Source organism: Somniosus microcephalus, unplaced genomic scaffold, assembly GCF_052327205.1.
Source record: "Somniosus microcephalus isolate GS21.2 unplaced genomic scaffold, FLI_Smic_1.0 unresolved_chr7, whole genome shotgun sequence".
In the NCBI taxonomy this organism is placed as follows: Eukaryota; Metazoa; Chordata; class Chondrichthyes; order Squaliformes; family Somniosidae; genus Somniosus; species Somniosus microcephalus.
The window spans coordinates 10,607,837-10,627,113 of NW_028225185.1; the positions used below are offsets into that span (position 1 = coordinate 10,607,837).

The window sequence follows — 19,277 nt, forward strand, 5'->3', positions numbered from 1 at the left end:
TGAACCTGTGAAATTCTCTACCACAGAAGGCAGTAGAGGCCAATTCATTAAATATATTCAAGAAGGAGTTGGATATATTTCTTAAGGCTAAAGGGATCAAGGGATATGGGGAGAAGGCAGGGACAGGGTACTGAACTTGGATGATCAGCCATGATTGCATTGAATGGCGGAGCAGGCTCGAGGGGCCGAATGGCCTCCTCCTGCTCCTATCTTCTATGTTTCTATATGTTAACCCTCCCCCTTTTTGCCCCCTCTCTGCCCTCATTGTTTCATACAAACATAGAAGATAGGAGCAGGAGTCGGCCATTCGGCCCCTCGAGCCTGCTCCGCCATTCAATGAGATCACGGCTGATCATCCAAATTCAGGACAATAGCAAAATACTGCGGATGCTGGAAATCCGAAATAACAACAGAAAATGCTGGAAAAACTCAGCAGGCCAGGCAACATCCGTGGAGAGAAAATAGAGTCAACGTTTCGGGTGAAAACCCCTTTGTCAAGACTAAAGAAGCACAGGGAATGAAATAGATTAAAAGGCCAGGCTGGGAGAGAACAAAAGAGAAGAGACATTAAGAGGTATTCAAAACGAGACGAGATGGTGGTCGGACTAGTGGAGACAAAAGACGGCTCTAGATTAGGTGTGAAATGCGCTGGCAGAATGGGAGACAGCTGCCAAATTCAGTACCCTGTCCCTGCCTTCTCCCCATATCCCTCGATCTCTTTAGCCTTAAGAAATATATCTAACTCCTTCTTGAACATATTTAATGAATCGGCCTCTACTGCCTTCTGTGGTAGAGAATTCCACAGGTTCACCACTCTCTGGGTGAAGAAATTCCTCCTCATCTCAGTCCTAAATGGCTTACCCCTTATCTTTAGACTGTGACCCCTGGTTCTGTTTCAGGTTATAGGGACAAAGTAAGTGGGGTGGGGTGGGGAATTGTGAAGATGTTCCTCAGAAGACTGAAAAAAAAAGCGCTGAGGGACAAAACAACAATTAAAAAAACAGAAAATGCTGAGGGGGAAAACACTCAGGCAGGAGCTGCGGAGAGAGAGAACCAGCGTTACGACGACCATTGTCAGTAACTGGGATGCAAAACAACAACTTGCTTTTGTACAGAAAAGAAACAGAGAGACTTGCATTTATACAGTGCCTGTCATGACCACCGGATGTCTCAAAAGCGCTTTACAGCCAATGAAGTCCTTTTGGCAAGTAGTCGCTGTCATGTTCCTATAACCTCCCAAGGCGCTTGGCAGGCGCGATTATCGAACAAGAAATTTGACTCCCGGCCAGGTAGGTGTAGTGATCAATAGCATGTCATTCTATAGTGGACACTAGGTGGAGCAGTAGAGCTGTATATAGCTGTATGTATAAGACTACACTACCCAGCTATATATTATATTAAGACTACATTACCCATGAGGCTAGGCTACCCACAAGGCAGCAGTCAAGATGGAAGCCTCTACAAGATGCTGTACAAGTCCACATGTGCTCAATAAAGTAACTAGCAAAAGCTAGCTGTGTTCATAATAAGAATGTCTATTTATTAATGAACATAACATGGTACCAGGATGGTGAAGATCTGCTGAAAATTGTGAAAAGCGACATGGAGAATTTGAAGACACCAGAGCGTTTGAAACTCACAGAAAAAATCGACTACAATTGGCAGACTTTTAAACAGCAATTCGAACTCTTCATTGCAGCCATCGGATTCGGTACGAAGCCAGACGCAAGGAAGATAGCATTGCTGCTTACGGTTGCAGGCCCACAGGCGATAGAGGTATTTAATACATTTGTATTTAATCCAGCGGAGAACAGAGACAAATTAGATGATGTGCTACAGAAATTTGATGCACATTGTTCTCCCAAAAAGAATGAGACATATGAAAGATATATCTTCCGTTCTTGGACACAGCAACAAAATGAGACTTTTGATAGCTTTATAACTGATCTGAAACTGAAAGCACAGACATGTAATTTCTCTGAGCTCAAAGCATCCATGATTCGTGACCAGATTGTGTTTGGTATTCATGATAAAAAAGTCAGGGAACGTCTGTTGAGAGAAACCGAACTAAATTTGGAAAATGCGGTGAAAATATGCCAAGCCAGCGAGCTAGCTCGAAAGCACGCGCAGACTTCCAGTGAAATCAATAATGATGCGATTGTAATGAGTGATAATGCTGCTGTCGGTGATCTGTCCTATAAGGGGAAGAAACATGGGCAGAACAGAAATGAAAAGCAATCGGAGGATGAAATTTTTAATTGTAAATGCTGTGGTTACAAACACCAGTTAAGACAATGCCCAGCGTTTGGAAAAATGTGCACAAAGTGTAATGGAAAGAGTCACTTTGCCAAACAATGCTTTTCAAAAGTACAAACTGAGAAAGGGCAACGAGTTAATGTAATTGAGGACACTGATTTAAGTGAGACATTTTTTGTAGGAATGGTGTCATGTGACAATATCAAAAAGGATACAGAAAATGTGCAGCCCTCAGAAATGGACAATGCTGAACATAAAGTTAATGCAGTAAGAGAGGACAAATGGATGATCCCACTGCAGGTAAATGGAGCATTAGTTACCTTGAAACTAGACACTGGGGCAAAAGCAAACTTAATCAGTATGAGTGACATTAACAATATGAAAGAAAAGCCCAAAATACAGAAAAAGTCAGTACTACTGAAGGACTATAATGGACAGAAAATAGATAGCTTAGGTGTATGCAGACTTAAAGTGACAGTCAAAGACAAAGTGCATCATCATGTTTTCTGTTGTGGCTGAAAGGCTTGATTCACTACTGGGTGACAAAGCTTGTGAGGACTTAGAACTGGTCAAAAGAGTCTACCGTATAAACTGTGCCATAAGCAGACCAGATGACTCGGTGGATTCTGTAGTGAATAATTTCCAGGATGTGTTCAAAGGATTTGGAGTTCCACCATTCACTTACAAGATCCAGCTAAAGCAGGATGCTCAGCCAGTGGTACATGCTCCACGAAGAGTTCCAGCACCCCTGTGTGACCGGCTCAAGAATGAACTGGACAGAATGACCACACTAGGAGTCATCAGGAAAGTCGAAGAGCCAACAGACTGGGTTAACTCCATGGTATGTGTAAAGAAAAAGAACAATGATCTAAGAATATGCATGGATCCAAAGGACTTAAATGCAAACATAAAACGTGAACACTACCAGATTCCCAAGCGAGAAGAAATCACCAGTGAAATGTCAGGTGCCAGATACTTTACAAAGCTCGATGCCTCACAAGGATTTTGGCAACTAAAACTGCATGAAGAGAGCACCAAATACAGTACCTTCAACACACCATTTGGCAGGTATTGTTTCCTCAGAATGCCTTTCGGGATAATAGCTGCATCTGAAATCTTTCATAGAGCGATGGAACACATAATTGAAGGTCTGGAAGGAGTTCGGGTCTATGTTGATGACATCATCATCTGGGGCTCCACACTGAAAGAACACAATGAGAGACTGACTAAAGTGCTACAGAGCATACGCCAGAATGGACTGAAGCTCAACAAAGCCAAGTGTCAGTTTGGCGTCCAGGAAGTCACTTTCCTAGGAGATAATCTATCTGGTAAAGGAATAGAGCCAGATATGGAAAAAGTAAACGCCATACTCAAAATGCCCCGACCCACTGACAAAAAAGGAGTGCTACGCATCATGGGGATGATAAACTTCATTGGAAAGTTCATTCCTAACTTGTCAGCCAAGGCAGCCTGTCTGCGAGACCTCCTACATAAAACAAATGAGTTCGCATGGATAGAAAGACATGAACAAGAGTGGATAAACCTCAAAACAGTGCTGACAACCACACCTGTACTCACCTTCTTTGACCTAACCAAAAGAATCAAAGTGTCAACGGATGCATCAAAAGATGGCCTAGGTGCGGTCTTGCTACAAGCAGAGGGTGAAGATTGGAAGCCTGTTGCCTATGCCTCCAGGTCTATGACTGATACTGAGTGTCGATACGCCCAGATTGAAAAGGAATGTCTAGGCTTGGTAGTTGGACTAGAAAAGTTTCATGGCTACATATATGGACTTCCCACTTCACAGTTGAGACAGACCACAGCCCTCTGGTTGCCATCATAAAAAAAACCTGAATGAGATGTCTCCAAGGATTCAACGACTCATGATGAAGCTGCAAAGATATGACTTTGAACTGATCTACACACCAGGCAAATACATAGTGTTAGCAGATACACTATCCCGAGCACCCACAATGAGTCATGTGAGCTCTACTGAAGAAGACGTGGATGTTCATGTGAGTATGGTCACTGCTGCGCTGCCCGTGTCAGACACAAAATAAAAGCAAATAGCAGAAGAAACAGTAAAAGATACAGTATTACAAACAGTAATAGAGAACATTCATCATGGTTGGCCAAAAGGTTCCTGTCCAAAATATTTTCACATAAGGTCAGAATTGAGTGTCGCAAGTGGACTATTACTAAAACAGAACAGAATAGTCATTCCACAGGCTCTACGTCAAGACATGCTCAAAAGGATTCATGAGGGACACCTCGGAATTGAAAAATGCAAAAGGAGAGCAAGAGACACTGTTTATTGGCCTGGCATAAATAAGGACATTGAGAACATGATAGGCAAATGTGAGACATGTCAGAAACACCAAAACAAACAAGCAAAGGAACCAATGATAGTAGCTGACATACCAACAGCACCATGGCAAAAGGTTGGTATGGACCTTTTTCATTTAAATGGTAAAGACTATCTAATAGTGATTGACTACTATTCTAACTATCCTGAGATGGCACTGCTCTCAAGCACCACAGCAAGCAGTGTCATAATGCATGTGAAATCCATCTTCGCCAGACATAGAATTCCCAGGATTGCCGTTAGCGACAATGGTCCGTGCTTCAACTGTAAGGAGTGGCTACAGTTTGCAGCACATTATGACTTTCAGCACATCACATCCAGTCCTTTGTATGCTCAGTCAAATGGTAAGGCAGAGAAAGGTGTTCAAGTTCTCAAGCAGCTACTGAAGAAAACGACAGAAAGCGAGTCTGATCCTTATCTCGCCCTGCTGAGCTACCGAGCCTCACCTTTAGACTGTGGTTCTTCACCTGCTGAACTACTAATGGGTCGCAAGTTGCGCACCACGCTACCCTGCTGTGCAAAAGAACAGCAAAGTGAGGAACTGAGACAGAGACTTCAACTGTTAAAGCTGAAACAGAAATCATACTATGACAAGTCATCCAAAACTCTAAAACCATTGACAAAGGATGATGTTGTCAGGATTGAGGATCCAGATGCATGGAACAGGAAAGCTACAGTTCTTGAGGAAGTAAGACCAAGGTCATACACTGTTAGAACTGAGGAAGGACAGATTCTCAGGAGGAACCGCCATTCCCTCCTAAAAACACAAGAGACTATTCAAGACCAGATTGATGACAATGCCGCAACTGCATCTTGTCATTCACCGCCAGAACAATCTCATGAAGACACATCAGACTTACCCGTGTTGAGAAGATCCACACGTGAAGTAAAAGCGCCTGATAGACTTAATCTTTGAGTACAATGTAAAGCTTTGAAAATGTGTTGACTGTTTTGAAAATGTTTATGTTTATAGAGCACTAGCAAAAGTGTTACTGATATTATCTTTATTGTTTTCTTGAAAGTTGATTGATATTGATTTTGTTAAACCTCAAAGAAAGGGGGATGTAATGATCAATAGCCTGTCATTCTATAGTGGACACTAGGTGGAGCCGTAGAGCTGTATATAGCTGTATGTATAAGACTACACTACCCAGCTATATATTATATTAAGACGACATTACCCATGAGGCTAGGCTACTCACAAGGCAGCAGTCAAGATGGAAGCCTCTACAAGATGCTGTACAAGTCCACATGTGCTCAATAAAGTAACTAGCAAAAGCTAGCTGTGTTCATAATAAGAATGTCTATTTATTAATGAACATAACAGTAGGGACCTATTATGGCAGGTGGACGCAAAAGCTCGGTCAAAGAGGGAGGTTTTATGGAGGAGAGAGAGGTTGAGGGGGCATAGTCTTAAAAATTAGAGCCAGACCTTTCAGGGGCGAAATTAGGGAACACTTCTACACACAAAGGGTGGTAGAAGTTGGGAACACACTCCCGCAAATGGCAATTGGTGCTGGGTCAATTGTTAATTTTAAATCGGAGATTGATAGCTTTTTGTTAACCAAAGGTATTAAGGGATATGGGCCAAAGGCGGGTAGACGGAGTTAGATCGCAGCTCAAGCCATGATCTCATCGAATGGCAGAACAGGCTCGAGGGGCTGAATGGCCTCCTCCTGTTCCTATGAGGGAGGGAATTCCAGTGGGAGGGGCCCAGGCGGCTGAAGGCACGGCCGCCAATGGTGGAGCAATGGAAATCAGGGGGTGCGCAAGAGGCCAGAATTGGAGGAGCGCAGAGATCTCCCACCCCACTCCTCCCCATATCTCCCATCCCACCTCCTCCCCATATCTCCCACCCCCCCTCCTCCCCATATCTCCCAACCCCTCCTCCCCATATCTCCCACCCCCTCCTCCCCATATCTCCCAACCCCTCCTCCCCATATCTCCCACCCCCCCCTCCTCCCCATATCTCCCAACCCCTCCTCCCCATATCTCCCACCCCCCCTCCTCCCCATATCTCCCACCGCCTCCTCCCCATATCTCCCACCCTCTCCTCCCCATATCTCCCACCCCCCTCCTCCCCATATCTCCCACCCCTCCTCCCCATATCTCCCACCCCCCCTCCTCCCCATATCTCCCACCCCCTCCTCCTCCCCATATCTCCCACCTCCTCCTCCCCATATCTCCCACCCCCTCCTCCCCATATCTCCCACCCCCCCTCTCCCCATATCTCCCACCCCCCCTCCCCATATCTCCCACCCCATATCTCCCACCCCCCTCCTCCCCATATCTCCCACCCCCACCTCCCCATATCTCCCACCCCCCTCCTCCCCATATCTCCCACCCCCACCTCCCCATATCTCCCACCCCCTCCTCCCCATATCTCCCTCCTCCCCATATCTCCCACCCCCTCCTCCCCATATCTGCCACCCCCCTCCTCCCCATATCTCCCACCCCTCCTCCTCCCCATATCTGCCACCCCCCTCCTCCCCATATCTCCCACCCCTCCTCCTCCCCATATCTCCCTCCCCCTCCTCCCCATATCTCCCACCCCTCCTCACCCATATCTCCCCACCTCCTCCCCATATCTCCCTCCCCTCCTCCCCATATCTCCCACCCCCTCCTCCCCATATCTCCCTCCCCTCCTCCCCCATATCTCCCACCCCCTCCTCCCCATATCTCCCACCCCTCCTCCTCCCCATATCTCCCACCCCCTCCTCCCCATATCTCCCACTCCTCCTCCTCCCCATATCTCCCACCCCCTCCTCCCCATATCTCCCACTCCTCCCCACCTCTCCCACTCCTCCTGCCCATATCTCCCACCCCCTCCTTCCCATATCTCCCACCCCCTCCCCATATCTCCCACCCCCTCCCCATATCTCCCACCCCCTCCCCATATCTCCCACCCCCTCCCCATATCTCCCACTCCTCCCCACCTCTCCCACTCCTCCTGCCCATATCTCCCACCCCCTCCTTCCCATATCTCCCACCCCCTTCCCATATCTCCCACCCCCTCCCCATATCTCCCACCCCCTCCCCATATCTCCCACCCCCTCCCCATATCTCCCACCCCCTCCTCCCCATACCTCCCACCCTGGAGATTTTTGTGCTGGGGGGGGTGGTCATGGGGAGGAGACGTGGGGTGAAGTGGGGGGTTGGGAGAAATGGGGAGGAGGACGGGTGGGAGATATGGGGAATGGGTGGGAAATTACATAGGATATACGGCACAGAAACAGGCCCTTCGGCCCAACCAGTCCGTGCCGGTGTTTATGCTCCACTTGAGCCTCCTCCTGTCTTTCCTCATCTAACTCTATCAGCCTAACCCTCTATTCCCTTCTCCCTCATGTGTTTATCCAGTCTCCCCTTAAATGCATCTACGCTCTTCGCCTCAACCACTCCCTATGGCAGCGATAGGTGTATCCTCACAGTTCTGGCATCATCCTAGTAAACCTGGTACCATCCTTGTAGATATGGAGCGGGGAGATATCAGGATGGGAGTGAGGGGGTGGGAGACCCGACCACACACGCAGGAAAAGGACCCGAATGCCCTGGAAACATGCTTAGGTGGGGAACTGGAGATGGTTAAACGGCTGAAGCGTAGGAGACAAAATGGAGGGGAGGGAGCAGCGAGTTGGTGATTGGAATGAGGGGCTGTGTTGGAGCACTGCTGGGGCCGGGGGGGGGGGGGGGAGGGTGTCTGCACCATTTGTGTCCACCTACATTTTTCATCAACTAGTTTTCTAAGCTGATGGGCTCTGCTCCACTTTGCCAGTTTTTGATATTCCTTTCCATCTTATCCCCCCCCTTACCAATTAGCGACTCACCCACTCTCTATGTCTCCAATAATTCCTTGATTTCTCCTGTGTCCATCATTGCTGCCATTTGCGCGTCAGCCGTGGCCCACTGGGTAGAGCTCCCTCTCTCTCTCTCGCCTCGGAGTCAGAAGGTCGTGGGTTCGAGTCCCACTCCAGAGACTTGAGCACAAAATCCAGGCCCACACTCCCAGTGCGATACTGAGGGAGCGCCGCACTGTCGGAGGGGCAGTACTGAGGGAGCGCCGCACTGTCGGAGGGGCAGTACTGAGGGAGCGCCGCACTGTCGGAGGGGCAGTACTGAGGGAGCGCCGCACTGTCGGAGGGGCAGTACTGAGGGAGCGCCGCACTGTCGGAGGGGCAGTACTGAGGGAGCGCCGCACTGTCGGAGGGGCAGTACTGAGGGAGCGCCGCACTGTCGGAGGGGCAGTACTGAGGGAGCGCCGCACTGTCGGAGGGGCAGTACTGAGGGAGCGCCGCACTGTCGGAGAGGCGGTACTGAGGGAGCACCGCACTGTCGGAGGGGCGGTACTGAGGGAGCGCCGCACTGTCGGAGGGGCAGTACTGAGGGAGCGCCGCACTGTCGGAGGGGCAGTACTGAGGGAGCGCCGCACTGTCGGAGGGGCTGTACTGAAGGAGCGCCGCACTGTCGGAGGGGCAGTACTGAGGGAGCGCCACACTGTCGGAGGGGCTGTACTGAGGGAGCGCCGCACTGTCGGAGGGGCGGTACTGAGGGAGCGCAGCACTGTCGGAGGGGCAGCACTGAGGGAGCGCCGCACTGTCGGAGGGGCAGTACTGAGGGAGCACCGCACTGTCGGAGGGGCAGTACTGAGGGAGCGCCGCACTGTCGGAGGGGCGGTACTGAGGGAGCGCCGCACTGTCGGAGGGGCAGTACTGAGGGAGCACCGCACTGTCGGAGGGGCGGTACTGAGGGAGCGCCGCACTGTCGGAGGTGCCGTCTTTCGGACGAGACGTTAAACCGAGGCCCCGTCTGCCCTCTCAGGTGGACGTAAAAGATCCCACGGCCACTATTGGAAGAAGAGCAGGGGGAGTTCTCCCCGGTGTCCTGGGGCCAATATTTATCCCTCAATCAACATCACAAGTCAGGAGTGTGATGGAATACTCTCCACTTGCCTGGATGAGTGCAGCTCCAACAACACTCAAGAAGCTCGACACCATCCAGGACAAAGCAGCCCGCTTGATCGGCACCCCATCCACCGCCTTAAACATTCACTCCCTCCACCACCGGCGTACCGTGGCTGCAGTGTGCACCATCTACAAGATGCACTGCAGCAACTCGCCAAGGCTTCTTCGGCAGCACCTCACAAACCCGTGGCCTCTTCCACCTAGAAGGACAAGGGCAGCAGGCGCATGGGAACACCACCACCTCCAAGTTCCCCTCCGAGTCACACACACCATCCTGACTTAGAAATATATCGGGCCGTTCCTTCATCGTCGCTGGGTCAAAATCCTGGAACTCCCTCCCTAACAGCACTGTGGGAGCACCTTCACCACACGGACTGCAGCGGTTCAAGAAGGCGGCTCACCACCACCTTCTCAAGGGGCGACTAGGGGATGTGCAATAAATGTCGGCCTCACCAGCGACGCCCACATCCCATAAACAAAAAACCAGATGGTCAGATCATTATCACATTGCTGTTTGCGGGAGCTTGCTGTGCGCAAATTGGCTGCCGCGTTTCCTGCATTACAACAGTGACTACACTTCAAAAAAAGTACTTCATTGGCTGTAAAGTGGTTTGGGACGTCCTGAGGTGGTGAAAGGCGCTGGAGAAATGCGAGTCTTTCTATTTAACCATCTCCTGTTCTCCACTTAAGCGCATTACAGGTCATTCTATTTCTCTTCCTGTGTGTGTGTGTCTGCTTGTGTTCCCTCTTCATCCTTTCCCCTTGTTACATAGGCGATAGGAGCAGGAGGAGGCCATTCGGCCCCTCGAGCCTGCTCCGCCATTCAATGCGATCATGGCTGATCATCCAAATTCAGTACCTGTCCCTGCTTTCTCCCCATATCCCTTTAGCCTCAAGAAATATATCTAACTCCTTCTTGAATATATTTAATGAATTGGCCTCCACCACCTTGTGTGGTAGAAAATTCCACAGGTTCACCACTCTCTGGATGAAGAAATTCCTCATCTCAGTCCTAAATGGCCGACCCCTTATCCTTAGACTGTGACCCCTGGTTCTGGACTCCCCGCCATCGGGAACATCCTTCCTGCATCTAGTCTGCCTAGTCCTGTCAGAATTTTATAAGTTTCAATGAGGTCCCCTCTCATTCTTCTAAACTCCAGTGAGTATAAGCCCAATCGACCCAATCTCTCCTCATACGTCATTTCTGCCATCCCAGGTATCAGTCTGGTGAATCTTCGCTGCACTCCCTCCATGGCAAGAACATCCTTCCTCAGATAAGGTGACCAAAACTGCACACAATACTCAAGGTGTGGTCTCACCAAGGCCCTGTACAACTGCAGCAAGACATCCTTGTTCCTGTACTCGAACCCTCTCGCTACGAAGCCCAACATACCATTTGCCTTCTTAACCGCCTGCTGCACCTGCATGCTTACCTTCAGCGACTGGTGCATAAGGACACCCAGGTCTCGTTGCACTTCCCCTTCTCCCAACCTATTGCCATTCAGATAATAATCTACCTTCCTGTTTTTGCCACCAAAGTGGATAACCTCGCACCCCTTCTTGTTCTGTTCCTTTTTAAATGCTGCTCGTCTATAATACCTTTAGTTCTGAGGAGGGGCCTGTGACTGTCAACCTGTGTCCTCTCCATCGATGGTGCTTGGCCTGTAGGTCGTTCCCAGGCCTCTGCGGGGAAGGGGTGTAAGATTTCCCCTCCTCTCTGACTGGCGCTGGGGTAGGGTTTTCCCCTCCCAGTCACCCGAGAAGCCATATCCGAGTGGCCAACCTTCACGGGCAAGACCAGACAGTGAGCAATCAGAATGCTGTTCGGACGTGGGATGCATCACAGCTGCAGGTTATCCCTAGATTAAGGTGGGGGGGGGGGAGAAGCATCAGCCAGGGGTGTCGATCCGCCCATTCCCTATTGGAAGGGATAGTGCGTGGGTGTCAGGTAGGTCGGGAGGGGGGGGGGGCAGAGACTCCGTGATGATGCCACCTGCAGTCAAATAGCCTGGCGACATTCATTGTTGAGTCTCGCGCCTGAAAGAATAGTCACTTGTATGAAGTCCCAGAGGATGTCAGTGGAACTGCACGCCAGTGAGGAGTCAACTGCTTTAGGAAGCACAGTAAGACCCACCCTCACACACAATTAAACATTGCTCTTTACTGAAACCACTTTTATAAGTAATTTAAAAGACTCGCATTTCTCCAGCGCCTTTCACAACCTCAGGACGTCCCAAAGCGCTTTACGGCCAATAAAGTACCTTTTGAAGTGTGGTCACTGTTGTAATGTAGGAAACGCGGCAGCCAAATCTGGGCACAGCAAGCTCCCACATACAGCAATGTGATAAAGACCAGATCTTTTACTTTAGTGATGCTGGTCGAGGCATACATATTGGCCCCTGGACAACTCCCTCGGTACCGCGCTGGGGGGTGTCGGCCGAGATTATGCGCTCGGGTCTCCGGAGTGAGGCTCGAATTCACGACCTACTCACAGCGAGAGAGTGCTACCCAGGACACAAGACTGAGAAGATTCCCCCGTCCCCCCTCCCACTGGAGGCTCTCATGTGAAGCCCGAGTAGAATCGTTACAGGGTTCAGGGACTTGTGTGAATCGAACTGAATGACCCAGAAACAACTTTCTTATCTAGCGAGCCCTCGGAGTGAAATCAAACAGGCGATTTCTTCAATGTATCTGACTCCAGTAACAGAAACATAGAAGATAGGAGCAGGAGTCGGCCATTCGGCCCCTCGAGCCTACTCCGCCATTCAATGAGATCATGGCTGATCATCCAAATTCAGTACCCTGTCCCTGCTTTCTCCCCATATCCCTTTAGCCTTAAGAAATATATCTAACTCCTTCTTGAATATATTTAATGAACTGGCCTCCACTGCCTTCTGTGGTAGAGAATTCCACAGGTTCACCACTCTCTGGGTGAAGAAATTCCTCCTCATCTCTGTCCTAAATGGCTTACCCCTTATCTTTAGACTGTGACCCCTGGTTCTGGACTCCCCGACCATCAGAAACATCCTTTCTGCATCCAGTCTGTCCGGGCCTGACAGAATTTTATAAGTTTCAATGAGATCCCCTCTCATTCTTCTAAACTCCAGCGACTATAAGCCCAATCGACCCAATCTCTCCTCATACGTCATTCCTGCCATCCCAGGTATCAGCCTGGTGAATCTTCGCTGCACTCCCTCCATGGCAAGAACATCCTTCCTCAGATAAGGCGACCAAAACTGCACACAATACTCAAGGTGTGGTCTCACCAAGGCCCTGTACAACTGCAGCAAGACATCCTTGTTCCTGTACTCAAACCCTCTCGTTACGAAGGCCAACAAACATTAGAGCCTCTTACGACCCAGCTGCATTGTGCATTTACACGGAAGGTGGATTCAGCAGCAGGAAAGGTCTTTCGGATGAGACATTAAACCGAGGCCCCATCTGCCCTCTCAGGTGGACGTAAAAGATCCCACGGCCACTATTGGAAGAAGAGCAGGGGGAGTTCTCCCCGGTGTCCTGGGGCCAATATTTATCCCTCAACCAACATCACTAAAAAAACGATGATCTGGTCATTATCACATTGCTGTTTGTGGGAGCTTGCTGTGCGCAAATTGGCTGCCGCGTTTCCCACATTACAACACATTCGGAAAAGTACTTCATTGGCTGTAAAGCGCTTTGGGACGTCCTGAGGTGGTGAAAGGCGCTGGAGAAATGCAAGTACTTTCTTGTACAGTTCTTGAAACTCAGCCGGCGTTATTCGACTGTGGGCGGCATCACAGCCAAGCTCACTGTTGTCATCAGCCACACTTTCCAGCCAGAGCCACCAACAATAACTTGCATTTATATAGTGCCTTTAACACAGTAAGGCGCGTCATCAGAGAAAATTTGACATTGAGCCACATAAAGAGATATTAGGACAGAAGCTGGGTCAAAGAGGTCGGTTTTAAGGAGGGTCTTAAAGGAGAGAGAGAGAGGCGGAGAGGTTTAGGGAGGGAATTCCAGAGCTCGGGGCCCAGGCGGCTGAAGGCACGGCCGCCAATGGTAGAGCAACGGGAGCGGGGGGGTTGCACAAGAGGCCAGAGTTGGAGGAGCGCAGAGATCTCGGAGGGTTGTAGTAGGAGGTTACAGGGAACGGATAAAGAACGAGACACAGTTTTGGTTTGCGGAGTCCTGGTTTTTATTCAGCAGGGCAAAGCGGCAGGTCCACCGGGCCAAAGGCCAGACCTCCTGCGATACATTCTCTTGCCGTTGCGAGTCTGATGGACCTAATTAACAGCACACGACGCAGTCACAAAGCCCAGAGACACGGGGTTTTCCCCTCCCTATCCTTCCTGCGACAGCGAAACCACGAGACGTGATCGGACGGCGTTCCGCGCTCCGGGATCCCAGTGGTCCGGGTGCCTAGCAGCCCAGCCAGGGGTCCTGGCGGTTCGCCTTCAGCAGGAACGCCAGCTTCCTGGCCATCTCCATGTTGTAGATGCGCCGGCAGTTCTCGTAGTTCTCGCGGATGCGCTTTCTGCACGGCTTCTCGTAGTAGCGCCTGCGTTTCACCTCATCGACAATCCCATCCGTGGTCAGAATCCTGAGGGGGGGGGGGGGGGGGGGAGGGCGTCAAAGAAAAAAATGATTAGCCTTCCCGCTCCCCTGCCTTGAAATCCAGACCGTCTCCTATCCGATTCCAAATCTCTCTCAGGGCCTTCTCACTCTAGGCGTCCTCCCCACCCTCAGACTTTCATCCTGCAATCTACAAGCTTTGTTAAACCACTCCAGCACATTGAGCAAAAATCCAAACCGACACTCCCAGTGCGGTACTGAGGGAGCGCCGCACTGTCGGAGCGCCGCACTGTCGGAGGGGCGGTACTAAGGGAGCGCCGCACTGTCGGAGGGGCGGTACTGAGGGAGCGCCGCACTGTCGGAGGGGCAGTACTGAGGGAGCACCCCACTGTCGGAGGGGCAGTACTGAGGGAGCGCCGCACTGTCGGAGGGGCAGTACTGAGGGAGCGCCGCACTGTCGGAGGGGCGGTACTGAGGGAGCGCCGCACTGTCAGAGGGGCGGTACTGAGGGAACGCCGCACTGTCGGAGGGGCAGTACTGAGGGAGCACCCCACTGTCGGAGGGGCGGTACTGAGGGAGCGCCGCACTGTCGGAGGGGCGGTACTGAGGGAGCGCCGCACTGTCGGAGGGGCGGTACTGAGGGAGCACCGCACTGTCGGAGGGGCAGTACTGAGGGAGCGCCGCACTGTCGGAGGGGCAGTACTGAGAGACCGCCGCACTGTCGGAGGGGCGGTACTGAGGGAGCGCCGCACTGTCGGAGGGTCAGTACTGAGGGAGCGCCGCACTGTCGGAGGGGCGGTACTGAGGGAGCGCCGCACTGTCGGAGGGGCGGTACTGAGGGAGCGCCGCACTGTCGGAGGGGCGGTACTGAGGGAGTACTGCACTGTCGGAGGAGCCGTCTGCCCTCTCAGGTGGATGTAAAAGATCCCATGGCCACTATTGGAAGAAGAGCAGGGGGAGTTCTCTCCGGTGTCCTGGGGCCAATATTTATCCCTCAATCAACATCACTAAACAACAGATGATCTGGTCATTATCACATTGCTGTTTGTGGGAGCTTGCTGTGCGCAAATTGGCTGCCACGTTTCCCACATTACAACAGTGACCACACTTCAAAAAAAGTACTTCGTTGGCTGTAAAGCGCTTTGGGACGTCCTGAGGTGGTGAAAGGCGCTGGAGAAATGCAAGTCTTTGTTAATTCTTAAAACTTGGCGTCGGTGATCATTATTTCCCGATTTACCCAAGAATTTCTCGGAACAGACCCCGGCCCAGCTCTCTGATCCATCGCAACCCCACCTAACCCACCTCTCACCGAGTCATTTCAATCGCTTCTCTCTAAAAACCTCATTCATTGATTCTCGAATCCATTCAGCCCGCCACCTCAGAGTCCTTTACTAGTAACTTATTCCACAACTTGGGTTGGAAAGCTCCGCCCACCTCCCCGCTGAGCCCCCAGTGTTAAACTCCCACCCCCTCTGGATTTGAAGCCATCACCGTACGGGGCAAGCACGAGGCCGAGAGGCAGCTTGATAGTCCCAAAGCGCTTTACAGCCAATGAAGTACTTTTTTTGAAGTGTGGTCACTGTTGTAATGTAGGAAACGCAGCAGCCAATTTGCGCACAGCAAGCTCCCACAGACAGCAGCAATGTGATAATGACCGGATAATGTATTTTAGTGATACATCAATTTAAGATGATATAAGAATTAGGAGCAGGAGTCGGCCATTCGGTCCCTCGAGCCTGCTCCGGCCATTCAATAAAATCACGGCTGATCATCGACCTCAGCTCCACTTTCCTGCCCGATCCCCATATCCTCGGTTCCCAAAAATCTCTCGATCTCAGCCTTGAATAGACTCAACGACTGAGCCTCCACAGCCCTCTGGGGCAGAGAATTCCAAAGATTCACCGCCCTCTGAGTGAAGAAATTCCTCCTCATCTCAGTCCTAAACGACCGACCCCTTATCCTGAGACTGTGACCCCTGGTTCTAGACTCTCCAGCCAGGGGGAAACAGCCTCTCAGTATCGACCCTGTCAATCCCCCTCAGAATCTTGTATGTTTCAATGAGATCACCTCTCATTCTTCTAAACTCTAGAGAGTATCGGCCCATTCTACACAATCTCTCCTCATAGGACAGCCCTAGATCAATCTAGTACTTCTCCATCCGCTCCCCAAAGCTCCCGGGGAGAGAAGGGGGAGGGACGAGGAGAGCTGGGGAGGGGGAAGGGACAGAGGGGCGAGGAGAGAGGGGGAGGGGAAGTGAAACTGTTAAGAGAACAAGAGAAGAAAGTAAGATCATAAGAACATAAGAAATAGGAGCAGGAGTCGGCCACTTGGCCCCTCGAGCCTGCTCCGCCATTCAATAAGATCATGGCTGATCTTGGGCTCAAAGCCACTTCCCCGCCCGCTCCCTGTAACCCTTCACTCCCTTATCTTGTCAAAATCTGTCTCTCTCCACCTTAAATGTATTTAATGACCCAGCCTCCACGGCTCTCTGGGGCAGAGAATTCCACAGATTTACGACCCTCTGAGAGAAGAAATTCCTCCTCATCTCAGTTCTAAAAGGGCGACCCTTTATTCTGAAACTGTGCCCCCGAGTTCTAGATTTCCCCACGCGGGGAAATATGAGAGTGAGAGAGAGAGAGATCTGCGGATAGTGTGGACAGCGACACCTCCTATATACCAGGAGCTGGCACAGGGTCAGTCTGCGGCTCGGAGAAAGCACACGCTGTCACACTGTGAGCGATATCCTTCTGTCTGCAGCCCTCGCCCGAGGCCCAAGTTAGCTGGTCAGGAAAAGAGCCGTCTGTGGCTAAAGCTCAGACAGCAGGTGTGCCAGAGCCCAGTCAGTTTATTTACTGGCACTAACCACTCGGCTCAGCAAAGCTCTCCAGAAGCCGCCAACAATTCAGACTTCAGAAACCAGGGAGACAGAAAACACACAAACTTTGAAAAAAAAATTCAGTGGGTAGCGCACACCGCCCACTTTACCGTCTTACCCGAAAGACGGCGCCTCCCTCAGTACTGGCACTGGGTGGGTCGGCCTGGATTTTTGTGCTCAAGACTCTGGTGTGTGACTCGAACAAACGGACCTTCTGACTCAAGAGGCTAGAGAGAGCGGGAGCCACTGAGTCAAGCTGACACCTGAAGTTCCCAACTGCTAAATGCGGTCGGTGTGTAAAGTGAGCCAACACAGTCCGGGAAGATCCCAAGCTCAGTTCCCGAGACTGTACGCCCGGTGAGCTAACTGTAAGCAGAAACAGAAAGATTCGAGTACAGGAGCAAGGATGTCTTGCTGCAGTTGTACAGGGCCTTGGTGAGACCACACCTTGAGTATTGTTTGCAGTTTTGGTCGCCTTATCTGAGGAAGGATGTTCTTGCCATGGAGGGAGTGCAGCGAAGATTCACCAGACTGATACCTGGGATGGCAGGAATGACGTATGAGGAGAGATTGGGTCGATTGGGCTTATATTCGCTGGAGTTTAGAAGAATGAGAGGGGATCTCATTGAAACTTATAAAATTCTAACAGGACTAGACAGACTAGATGCAGGAAGGATGTTCCCGATGGCGGGGGAGTCCAGAACCAGGGGTCACAGTCTAAGGATAAGGGATAAGCCATTTAGGACTGAGATGAGGAGGAACTTCTTCACCCAGAGAGTGGTGAACCTGTGGAATTCTCTACCACACAAGGCAGTTGAGGCCAATTCATTAAATATATTCAAGAAGGAGTTAGATATATTTCTTAAGGCTAAGGGGATCAAGGGATATGGGGAGAAAGCAGGGACAGGGTACTGAATTTGGATGATCAGCCATGATCTCATTGAATGGCGGAGCAGGCTCGAGGGGCCGAATGGCCGACTCCTGTTCCTATCTTCTATGTTTCTATGACAGTAGAGATCATCCCTGGGCTGGTGAGGGGAAGGATGCGGTCAGGGCTCTTACTCAGAATCACTATCTGCGAGATATTGATTTAATCACCGTGAGTTTTATTGAAAGCCGACTTTCATACAGACAGACCAAATATGGACGGACAGGAAAAGACCCTCTGATCCATCCAGCCTGTCGCGCACAATCTTCCCTTGTGTACCACAATATACAAACACGCCCCACCCCTCCCGGGAGCCACATGATCTCTTAGGAGCGGCGTATAAAAAAGATTAAAAACCCAGGCCGATTGGGGGGGGGGGGGAATTGTGGAAAAGTTCCTTCCTGACCCCCTTAGGTGATCGCCCATCGGAATCTTTTAGTTGCTGAACTCACTTCCCTACAACTTGCATTAATATCACGCCCCTTAACGTAGCAAAACGTCCCAGGGCGCTTGGCAGGAGCGTAAATCAGACAAAATTTGACACCGAGCCACATGAGGAGATATTAGGACGGGTGACCAAAGGTTTGGTCACAGAGGTGGGTTTTAAGGAGCGTCTTAAAGGAGGAGAGAGAGGCGGAGAGGTTTAGGGAGGGAATTCCAGAGCTCGGGGCCCAGGCGGCTGAAGGCATGGCCGCCAATGGTGGAGCGATGGAAATCGGGGGGTGATGTGCAAGAGGACGGACTTGGAGGAGCGCCGAGATCTCGGAGGGTTGTCGGGCCGGAGGAGGTCACAGAGATGGGGCCATGGAGGGATTTGAAAGCCCGGGGATGAGCCGAGAGGCGGCGGGCCATGCTGGGGATCGCAGGGGGACTGCGATTCATGGCATCGCGGCTTCATTCCTGGGGTCGACTGGCAGCTGGCGCTCAAAAGGGAAAGGGTGGTTGGATAGCGACCGGCTTCGCTATCCCACCCCACCCCCCTCTCCCGGAGTAGGGGTAAAAATTGGATGGCGTGCCTGCTCCAGCTATCCCCCCCATCCTTCTCAAAAGAAGCAAGGGCTGGAATTGGCCGCGCACGACATTCCACCACGGAGGCATCACAATCCTAGGAAATGTGATGCCCGCCGCAGTCGAATAGCCAGTCGCCAATCTGCGCGCCGGCAGCCTCCTCACCCACCTAACCCCCGCATACAGCCCCGCTCACCGGGTCAGGGTCCGGTAGGCCGCCTCCACGCCGCCGCCCTGCACCATCACCGTCCGCGACACGAAGCGAGCGTGAGCCGCCATTGCTGCCGCCGGCCGAATGGGGGACCCGTTCGCCGCACGGACCCGGCCCGGCTG

The 19,277-nt window shown here is 51.3% G+C and overlaps 1 protein-coding gene across 1 annotated transcript; it reads right to left on the minus strand.

Annotated features, from left to right (window-relative positions):
• Positions 1-13,732: 13,732 nt before the first annotated feature.
• mrps21 (mitochondrial ribosomal protein S21) lies at positions 13,733-19,277 on the minus strand. Its single transcript, XM_085978633.1, has 2 exons — positions 19,141-19,277; positions 13,733-14,161 (listed from the first exon to the last, which is right to left on the minus strand). Exons 1-2 carry the CDS (start codon positions 19,221-19,223, stop codon positions 13,981-13,983), a joined length of 264 nt encoding a protein of 87 aa, XP_085834759.1. The 5' UTR covers positions 19,224-19,277; the 3' UTR covers positions 13,733-13,980.